Consider the following 11,330-nt stretch of genomic DNA (forward strand, 5'->3'; position numbering starts at 1 on the left):
GTGAATCCATAATAGTCGATATGCACCAACACGTGCAAGTTCGCTGAACGAAACAGTAAACACTACTGAATGTTGGTGGTACTGCGTCAAATACAGCTATGTCTATCTACAATTCCGGAACGTTCACAAGATCTAGTGGACTTATCAGCGCGATTTCGAAACAGTTACGCTCTGTGACTCTGAAACCTGTTAAAAAGATTTCAGTCAAATTTGATCCGTTCCAAGAAAATGTCACAGAAACGAGGTAAGTTATACACAAACGGCAGAAGGCGTGCTCAGGTGAGCATGCCTTGACGATTCGCATTTGTCAAACGTTGTCTTAGCAGACGAAAAATCGATACAACGGACGATACCCTACTGAACGGATGATACATTTGGCTTTGGCCGAATGTAGTACGAGACTCCTGCGTAGCCGTATGTATATCTTCTAACATTACTGAATATCTCATACGTAGAGAGAAAACTGTTCGATAGTGCTAGAGAAGGTTATTTTAATCGCTGTGGTGGAACAGAGAGAGAACCTGTAACGATTCTGCGTTTCTACAAACGCGGCTTCTCACAATTAATTTTGATTGTATAACTCGTAATTAAACATTACTTACCACCACACTGTCCACAGCCATAATTTTTGCCTAGCATGGAGATAATTTCCCTTCTGCCAGTGCTAGGTGCTTCGATTGTTGGTACAGTCAGCTTTTGCCTTCCGGCTGCCATTTTCACCTGAAAACAACAATTTTGTTTCAGAAACTTCCTGTTCCACATTTCTTCCCCTAAGATATTGTCGTCAAATACTAGCTGCGTCATCAAGACAGACATTCTTTGTGACCGAAGCGAACCCATCATAAGCTTTTTTCTTGGTAAGTGTTATTTATTTACATACAACTTTATTTATTTTGTAAAATCGGTGTTTTACAAGAAAAATCATGGAAGATTGTTCCTTTTCAATTTGCAGTTAATGGTGAATCAGTGATTTTCAAAAGCAAGAACCTGACTGCCTTGGAACTGTTGCAATTGTACAACAAGCACATAACACCCCTTGCACCAGCTGAACAGCCTGCCTCAACTGTAAAGACTAAATCTGAGAGAAAGGCTGCAGGGAGACGACAATAGAAGAAAATTTTCAAAATCATGGCTAGGCACCGAGATCAGTATAGTTTGAGACTTATTGACACACTATACAATCAAGTCCCAGCATTTACAGACATATTTGATGAAGAGACTTGGTATATATTTTGTGCATGTTTTGTTGCAGGTACTATTCTAGTTGCCTTCATACTATCCCGATTTATAACAATAAAACCTGTGGAATAGAGTGTTACCTGTGTGTGCCTTTAAATATGTAAAATTATGTAAATTCAGTTGCTTCCGTCACACTTTTCAAGCACATTATTTTGGAATGTTTTTGATCCACCAAACAGTAATATCACTAACATTATATTTTGAGTGTAGTTTCGGAAAGTTATGTGAAAGTGTTAAGCTAAAATTCAGGACTGCTATATGTTTTAACCCATTAGTTTATTCTGTTTATCTTTGGAAAGTCATGTGAAAGTAGTAAGCTGAAATACAGGACTGATCCATGTTGTAATCAATTGGTCCATTCTGTTTAGCTTAATAAAGTTTAATAAAGGGCAGCTTAAAATATTTCATTAACAATAATGCATATAAACAAACCTCTGTGTGTGTGTGTGTGTGTGTGTGTGTGTCACAAGAGATGATCTTCCCATACAACAACAACAAAAAAAAAGGGTAACATTCTATATATGTAGTACATCTGGTGTCACTGCTTGATAACTAAGCTGAAGTCCACAGTAAAACTTCCTTTTGGAAGATTTTAAAGAAATATTCTTTACAACTGATGTAACGGAAGCAAAAGAGCTTTATTTCTTTTGTGACAATTGTTATGCAAAATACGCCTGGAAAATATGTGACTGTAACTTAACAGCATTTAATGCAGAGAAATTTTAAAGAATAATCTTCCTACTAAATGAAAGAGGAAATTGTATCTCCTTTCCTGTACAATCATGAAAAGTTATTGGTTATTTGGTTAGTTCCATACATTTGTACTGAAAAGTTTAAGGTGTCTGTTATGGGAACGTAAAACGCATTTACGTATAGCTAGCCATTTACTGCGTCCAAACCTGAGAAACATTTGAAACTATGGTTGACTATTTTATAATGTTGCAATTTCATACCGAACATCTGACACTGTAAAGGCACCTTGGTGCAAGTAATCAAGCAGTTAAGTTATTCTTTCGATGCTAATTCCCGTGACGCATCTGCCATTTCTTGGATCTTCCTTTTGACATATATAAGCGATGTATTTCAGATTGATAAGAGCAATCTTGATATCTTTAATAATCACGACAAAAATTAAAACAACCGGATTATTAAGTTTTTCAGATCGCTATGGATACAATAAATGCTCTACCGGGTATAGAAGTGATCATATTTGTCGCTGGTAGCCATTTCATTCTCGTGTACTACCGGAAAAAAAGACTAACAATATTAAAATCATCTTTCTTTACGCTATCTTACATCGGTCCCCAACTATCGCTTTATTAAACTACAAAAGATGACAGCTCTTGACGTGATCCACGATACAATGCAGGCCAATAAAAAATACACGACCTACGTTAAGGCGACATTGGAAAGCTCAAGGTCGCTGATAACTACGTAAACAAAAATAAGAAAGTGTTTCCCTATTTAACCAAACAGGAACTGAGACAAAGGATGTACTTTACTTACTGTCGTTTACTGCGCCGTCTCCCTTTTATAGGAACGAAAATGCTTAAGTTGGTGCATTCTGATCACCACAATGTAAACATGGTGGTACTGCGTATTGCGGCTGTTCAGCGCGTAACCACTATTCCTTCCCACGCCGGAAAGCATGGCAGCGACGCTTTCGCCGTCCAAGGTCTCTAAATCGATAACAGCTTTCCGTCGCGTTCATCTTGTTTATTAACAACGGCAATGATAATTCTCCTAGCGGAATGTTACACAACTATATTGACAACACCGCACCACAGACGATTAAGTATACTCCTTTATGTTCACACTTGTTTGTATATATGCAGCTCAGCTGTTATAAACAAATCCCTTTAAACGGTACTGGTTTACAGGAACAGCACACAATAGTGATATGCAGTGACCCGTGCTATAATTTCCAACTGGCATCTGCAGTGAACTTGACAATAACAGTACTCCTATTCAACCATTAGCGTCAGCAGTGAAAGCTTCGCTTTGAGGATGATAACTAACACGACGCCTCACTGTTCACCTGTGCCTCTGTGTGCAGGACAATTGTTTGGCCGAGGCCATTTCACCGCTCCGCGCACGGGATTGGTTCCCGCCATCAGAAATTAATACACAGCACGTGTTGCTATGACGTCAGAACAAAAAAAAGTTGGTTGCCGGTGTACTGTATAGTGCTACAAACTCGGAAGAAAATGTAGGAATAGTGTCATTGATAATTGTTTGTTTAGGGTATATCGGCTGCGATGTCTTGCATTACTAACCGGTAACATTCAACAGTATTGCGCTTCTTCTGTTTTTCATATTCGTTGCACAATTGTCTCTAAAAAGAGGAGACATAAAATTCAATGATTCAGCTCCACTAACGGTGAAACATACATACTTATTACCTGCTAATTTATAAGCAAACTGATGTAAGTTTCTCGTAAAACAGGAAACAGTTCGATGTGTGTTCAATCGTGTATGTATGTGTGTGTTTCGTGGACGAGTAACGGTGACGAAGTACGCATACCGGCAATGCAAAAGTAAAGTGCTGAATGGCGTGTTGTTGTAAAGAATGAGTCGCGTTTATTATCGTGTGCGGCGCATTTTACAAATGGTTTTCAATCTTCTCAGTAAGACGAACAGACTGGCATCTGCACATAGCAAGTATCACCATACCGTCCTTAGCAATGCCCATAAAAAGTTAGTGGTGTTACTGGGTGAGCTATATTGCCGTATGGACATGTATTGGTCAGATATTGCGTTCTGGACAAGTAAACTGTTTACACGTTCGCGTTGTTGATTGAGACCTTATCAGGAATAAATTTTGAACTAGCCTATTTAGACCCACGGTTTAGTTACTGGATGAGCTGTATTGCCATATTGACCAAATTTTGCTTCTACACAAGTGCCCTGTTTACGTTCGTGCTGTTGACTGGGACCTCATCAGAAATAAATTTTGAACTATTTAGACTCATGGTTTAATTTGCAAAGTGACGTAGCATTATAAAACAGCATGCAACTGAACATGACGCTATTTACATTCAGTGTGTTTACAGGCGGCTGCATTGCACGTTGTTTTGCCGCACAACGTACCGGCAGTATGGGGAAATAACGAAGTCAGAATGAAGCATCCAGTACAAAACAAACAAATTGTATTCCATGGACCATTTGCACTAATGTCAAATGTAACGTGTTTCATATGTAATGAACTACATTTATGGTTGCACTTGAGTGGAGTGTGTAGTTATACTTGACAATGGAAATAAAATATCAACAGCTATGGCACAGTTATATGGTCGGACACCAATTAGTGGTGGTGACTCTGAGGTCAGCAGTGCAGTATTTTATACTTCATTAAGTAATTAGGATATTTATAAGTTTGCTCGGGATATCCACTGTTTGTGGAGACATCTCTGTGGATTTCTGTCAAGTGTAAACTTCCCATTTTGGTTGAGGCGTGCAACACTGGAGCCTTGGACAACTTTTCTGACCCAGTTGAGAGGCAATGTAAGGAAACATATGAACCCAGTGCAACTCAATTGCAAAACCTTCCAGTCTCATAAGAGAATGCACTGTACAAAAAAGTAAAGGATCAACTAATAAAGGAAAATATGGTTGAGTGTTTTTAAACGAGAAGTAAATTAAAACACACACAACCTTAACATGAAATTATAAAGAAAGTCACCCAAATTATGAAAGAGTTGGTGGTACACCAGTTGCTGTTTTACACCCCCTAGGTAGCTTAATGTCTACTTGACAGTATTGGTATATATTGTACATAAATGGTTTATGTGTGTGCTATAAGACTAGATACCTGTTTACAGTGGCCAGTAGGTCTACATTACTATTTGCCATGCAGCTAACAGGTATGCTTTGATAACATTCAGCAGGAGCTGACAAGGCGCATAATGATACAAAGTGCACAATAGATTATGTTTTATTGTCAGCTTAGTGCTGGGCACACGTCTGTCTTATGTGGCATCTTATATACATTGGCTTTTTTAGCTCATGTCAAAGAATTTGCTGACAATTATGTTATATTGCCCTTATTCATCTTGAGGCTGAAACTTTTGTGTCCATGCTTGGTTACTAATAAATATGTTTTTGGATGGTATCCACCTGGGTTAAAGAAGAAAACGTTGTGTTTTGCTCAAAGCAAGTCCTATCCAAAACCAAATTTATCTTTGCCTGATTGAAAAATAGAAGCCTTCAGAAAACATGCTTAGATGCCAATGTAACTTTGTTCATGTACACACCATTGGCATGTATGTAAATAATTAGAGTTGCAGTTCTCTCTGACAGGTGGAGAACATTAGTGTTCACGTTTAATGCCTGGGGGGATATGTATGGAGCATGAGCAGCATTAGATGCTGAGTGATCATTGCGAAGCCCACAGAGACGCCCTGTACTCATAGGAGACTGCGTTATCAGCACCAACAGAGTTTGAAAGGGGCCTCATTTTTGGTTTCCATTTGGTGAGCTGATTGAATCGTGCAATATCCCGATTTGTGGGGCATTTAAATGTGGCAGTAGCCCAATATTGGTTGAGATGAGGGCAGACGTACTCATTGCCAAGGCTCCAGTGGACTCCCAGTAACATTCTATGTCATCTTGCACCACTGATCAGAGACTAGCAGCATTCAGACTAGAGAATTACTGCCCCATGCATAGGCTAACATTAACACAAAGAGCGGTGTTTGGAGTGGTGCTGTTACAGGGAAGTATGGACCGCTGATGGTGTCGCATTTTGTGCAGCAATGAACCATGCTTCTGCACTACCCAGTATGATCACTGCCAAGTGAGGGGACAACCTGAAGAGAGGTCCGTTCTTCCAGTATTTTGGTTGTGTGTGTATGTGGGAGGGGGGAGGCACTAGTGCATGTGTGCAAGCTGTCTGACAATAAAGAAAGTGAGATCATGACAGTATGAACCCACTTACCAGTACGATATAGCACCCTCTCCAGCCTGTATGCATGCACTGGTTGGGTTGGGAAAGTGTCGTAAAGCTGTTTTGTCCTATCCTGAGGCAAACTGGCCCACAATTCTTGCAACTGCTTCTTAACATCATGGGTATTGGCGCCGGGACAGAGTTGACCTTCAACTGCTCCCATATATGTTCTACCAGGGGCATGTCTGGAAATCTTGCTGGTCATGGAAGTACTTGAACATCATCATCTATCCTGTTAAAAAATTGCACCACAGTAATGTTATGAAAGGTAACACATGAAGACGCAGGATATCAATGACATACTGTTAGGCCATCAGAGATTCCACAGTCACAAGCCTACCACTTGTGATCTGAAGTCATACCCAACGGCTGCCCACACCATGGCATCAGGAGTAACATAACTTTGTCTCCTGAAAACATTGGTAGCATGGGACCCCTCTTCAGATTGCCACTATACTCACTGACAATGGTCATCTGAGGCTGTGCAGAACCATAGTTCTTTGGTGAACATGTTGCAACACCCTTCATCAGCACAATCCATGCTGTCCGGACACAGCATCAATCCAGACTAGCTGTTTGTGTTGTGACGTTAATGACAGCCTAGATGCACGGAACATTAATTTTCTAGTCGAGTTGCTGGTAGTCTCCAACCACTGATGCAGGGTGACACAGAATGCTGCTGAGTGTCCATTTTTCTCTTGTGATTTCCATTTCTTCACAGAGAGATGGTCAGCCACTTCATTCTTCCTTATTCAGCATTGTTCCATCTTAATGGAAGTGTCTGCACCAACTACACCTCTTAATGGAAGTGTCTGCACCAACTAACCATTTGTGTCAAGTGAAGGTGCACTGTATACTTCCACCAACTCAGTGTGGGTGGTTCCCCTTCAAATGCAGAAAACAAATCACGGTGTGCTACTCCTTTTTAACAATTGGCTGTGCTTCCTATAGCAGCGTGGCTACAGTACTGTGGCATGTGAATTTCACTATGTATTTCAGACATATACCAAACAAAACAAAAAATAGCAATAATAATAATAACAATTATTATTATTATTATTATGCAACTTTGTAAACTTTATTGCACCATGTAAGACAGAGTCTGTCTCTTGTGTAGACAGTAACATTATACAGGGTGAGGCAAATAAAAGTGGCCTGAGGAAAGAACATACAATACTAACCTGACTAGTCTGTTGCAGTGCTTGAAGACTATGAGGATTGTTGCAATACACCTTAGACTTGAGGGCTCCCCATACGAAGTACACCAATCGCTCGCTGACAAATCAGGTGGCCTGCATGTTCAGCTAGGGCTGCGACCAGATTGACCTCTACCTCTGCTAACAGCTCTGTCAGGCATAAAGATTGTGTAAATGTGCTTCCAAGGTTTTGTCAGTTGTATGGGCAGTTGCTCCATTTGTTCGAAGTAACTGTAGGTCCTTTCCTCTTCTGTTAATGCTGCCACAAATGGTTTCAAAATGTTGGCAATGTAACTTGCTGAAGTCAGCATCCAATGAAAGAAGATGGGACCAATAATGTGGTGTGCAGACATTACACACCAAACCCTAACCTCCAGATCATGCAGTGGTGTTTCATGGAAGTTATGCGGACCGGACCTCTGCTGGCCGTAACCCGAGATTCTGTGAGTCGACATAACCACTCAGGTGAAACTAGGCGCCATCAGACATAAAAAACAGATCCAGGTACAAGCCGTTCGGTGTTACCTCAGTGAACAGCCACTAAAAACTGGAGGCATTGAGGAACATGTGCTGCTTTTTAATGCATGAACAACAGAGACTTAGTAGGCATGCATGTGCAGGTCCAGGCGGAGTATTCGTCCGCATAATTGACGTTATGTGCGTGTCTCTTGTGACAGGCAGCTTGTTGATTTGGTAGGACTCTTAAGCATTTTCTGGTGAACTGCAGCCACATTTTCTGGTGTGCAGGTACGTTTTGGAATGTTTTTTGACTTGTTCAAAACAGATCCTGTCTGATATCATTTTCGGACCAAGTGTTGCATAGCACTCTTACTGGCGCTTTGACACCATTAAGCTTCTCAGAAAACATTAGATCACACTATTTCCATGACATCTTTGTCACGAAACTTTCCACAATAAACACCTGCTGCTCCACTGTGAGTAACATCTTCCCCTTTGCACTGCTACACTCACGTTGACACAGCCCGCACTAAGCTCTCAACCAGTGTGGATCACATGACATGTGGTGAGATTATACACATACATTCACGTCGAATTGTATCCATTCATCCAGGCCACTTTAATTCATTCATCCAGGCCACTTTATTTGCCCCATCCTGTACACAGGAAATTAAAATGCCTGTGATCCTGCCATAATTACAGAAACCAGAGGGTACAGTAACAGCATACATCAAAATAGTAAAGTTCTATCCAAAATAGAAGAATAGAAATTAGATACACTGTCAACTAGGTTTGATTCTGGGTCCACTACTGTTCTTGACCTGTATGTTTCATTGCCAAGAGATTAAGACTGTTACAAATATATTTACTCCCTCTTTGAACCAACAGAGATTAAATTCCAGAAAGGTTAAAAGATTTTTACTGTCTGTCATATTTGCAAGTGACACAAGCATATCAATCAAGAATCCACAATGAATGTGTGTGTGGGGGGGAGGGGGGGGGGGAAACAATTTTAATAATAAGAGTGTCATATTTAATTTCTAACAAACAAATAAAAATTTCCAGTTGTGACAGGAATACGCATAAGGGAGATACATAATGTGAGAACATATGCATATAACATTTTTTATGTTCATAATAGAGGGAAACATTCCACGTGGGAAAAATATATCTAAAAACAAAGATGATGTGACTTACCAAACGAAAGCGCAGACATGTCTGCTTCTGTCTGTGTATGTGCGGATGGATATGTGTGTGTGTGCGAGTGTATACCTGTCCTTTTTTCCCCCTAAGGTAAGTCTTTCCGCTCCCGGGATTGGAATGACTCCTTACCCTCTCCCTTAAAACCCACATCCTTTCATCTTTCCCTCTCCTTCCCTCTTTCCTGATGAAGCAACCATTGGTTGCGAAAGCTTGAATTTTGTGAGTATGTTTGTGTTTGTGCGTCTATCAACCTGCCAGCACTTTCGTTTGATAAGTCACGTCACCTTTGTTTTTAGATATATTTTTTATGTTCGTGTATATATGAAGCTGAAAATGAATCTCCCAGGCTGTGGCTAAGCTGTGTCTTCACAATATCCTTACTTTCAGTTGTACAATTCATGCAGCTTTTGCAGGAGAACTGCAGTGAAGTTTGGACGGTAGGAGACAAGATACTGGCGGAGACAAAGCTGTGAGGATAGGTCGTGGTCGTGCTTGGATAGTTGATAGAGCCCTTGCCCTCAAAAGGCAAAGATCCTGCATTCAAATCTTGGTCTGGCACACAGTTTTAATCTGTCAGTAAGTTTCATATGAGCACACACTCTGCTGCAGAGTGAAAATTTCATTCTGGAATCTGCTCATTCGTGTGAGCACAAGGAGACAGGCAGCTTATCCAAAGAGAATAATTTCTTTCTCAGAAAACAGTTTTGTTCACCTTAGGCTGACAAATAGGAAGGAAGATTAGAGTTTAAAAGTCCCATCAATGACAAGGTTATAGAGACAGAGCACAAGCTTAGGTTTTGCAACAAAATTGACCATGATATTTTCAAAGGAACCATCCTGGCATTTCCCTTAAATGATCTGGGATTCGCATATGCAATTTGTGGAAACTTAAATCTGAGTGACAGTTTCAGCCACTGCCCTCCTGAATGAGAGTTCGATGTCTTGACGGTGCGCCACCTGATCCAATGATAGGTATATCTATAGGTGTCAACTGTTAATTGTTGTTATTCTACAGCCAATCACCATTTGGCAAGCCAATGCTACAATGATGATGAATCCATCAAAGTGCTGTACTGAATATTCTTGATCAACTTTCAATCACCTGTCTGTCAAGTAAGTTTTAAGACTGGACTTTTTTAAAGGGGATGCATGGCTTGAGACTCTCAACAGAGTTTTGAGGTGCCAAACCAACATCATCAGCATTCAAGACACAGTAAAAAGACCCCACAACATGTACGGTGGTGAGACATCGTCAGATGAAGATAAAACGTTGAGATGCTTACTTGTTGAACCTTGCAGTTGTGTTCCCGTTTTGTACACAAGCCATTATTAGGTCACAGCGGAGATGTAACTAACACTATAGTGTAGAAACTGCCAGAAGTTAGTTGAAGCCAGTGTCCAAATGTGTAAAAGGGTGGGTGACACTGACGAAGTCCCATTTGGCTCAGAATTTAAGTATGAGTGAATTTTAGAGTATTAACATGGCCGCTTGCCATCCAAAGGCCAACACTTTACTGCTCTCTCACGTCCTCAATGCGTTACCTGAAGACTGCACTGCACCAAACTTGACTACCGAATCCTTTGCTAACTCGACATAAAGTGTCTCCAAACTCAACTCCCTCCCAAGTCCTTCCTTGCTCCTAAGAGCGATCCGGAGGGCCAGAATGTTCAAGCACCTGTCCTCTCACACCTATGAGAATTTGCATTCCATGAGCCACCATTTGAATAATAATAATAGTGTTACGAACTTGATATATGCCTTAAATAAAAGCTCTTTCTCTTCTGGATCTATTAAGGTCAAACACAGTGTTCTATCTACAAAAGCTTGGACCCAAATCATTAATCCTGCATATAATACATACATGGTTTAACCAAATAAAAAGGAATATACTTAAAACACATGAAGTTGTAAATTTGCCTTGATGGTATCAAATCTTAGGATAATTTACTGTTTTTAAGTTACAAGCATTAATATTGGCTGGGTTAATTTTTAGTTAAATAAATCAGAAAACTACTAATAATCTAGACAAATGTATTACTTTAACATAAGGCAATACATGAAAAATACCATGCTAAGTTTCTTTTTTGTGTACTGTGGAGCATATGATGACCCGATACATTTACAGAATTGAATAATATTCAAACTATATAAAACTGGAATAAACAAATTTTATACAAATGCGTGGTTTTTTGCGATGATAGCTGCAGTGCTAGGGTATCGTCCGACACCCTGTTTATCACAATTGTGTCAATTGTTGAATAGTTAATCATTGTAAGAGCATTCATTG

The 11,330-nt window shown here is 40.1% G+C and overlaps 2 protein-coding genes across 2 annotated transcripts in view; one reads left to right on the forward strand and one right to left on the reverse strand.

The window, feature by feature from the left end:
• LOC124613151 (protein argonaute-2) overlaps positions 1-3,268 on the reverse strand; it is a 222,587-nt gene extending 219,319 nt beyond the window's left edge. Inside the window, exons 1-2 of the mRNA XM_047141779.1 lie at positions 2,746-3,268; positions 603-720 (exon numbers count right to left, since the gene is read on the reverse strand). Coding sequence (XP_046997735.1) covers positions 603-714 — 112 coding nt within the window. The 5' untranslated portion in view covers positions 715-720; positions 2,746-3,268. The remainder of the gene's footprint in view (positions 1-602; positions 721-2,745) is intronic.
• Positions 67-1,248, forward strand: LOC124613160 (39S ribosomal protein L53, mitochondrial). Its single transcript, XM_047141790.1, has 3 exons — positions 67-244; positions 745-857; positions 953-1,248. The coding sequence occupies exons 1-3, from the start codon at positions 99-101 to the stop codon at positions 1,108-1,110; spliced, it is 417 nt and encodes a 138-aa protein (XP_046997746.1). The 5' UTR covers positions 67-98; the 3' UTR covers positions 1,111-1,248.
• Positions 3,269-11,330: the final 8,062 nt, after the last annotated feature.

The sequence above is a fragment of the Schistocerca americana genome, chromosome 1, assembly GCF_021461395.2.
Source record: "Schistocerca americana isolate TAMUIC-IGC-003095 chromosome 1, iqSchAmer2.1, whole genome shotgun sequence".
NCBI classification, from domain to species: Eukaryota; Metazoa; Arthropoda; class Insecta; order Orthoptera; family Acrididae; genus Schistocerca; species Schistocerca americana.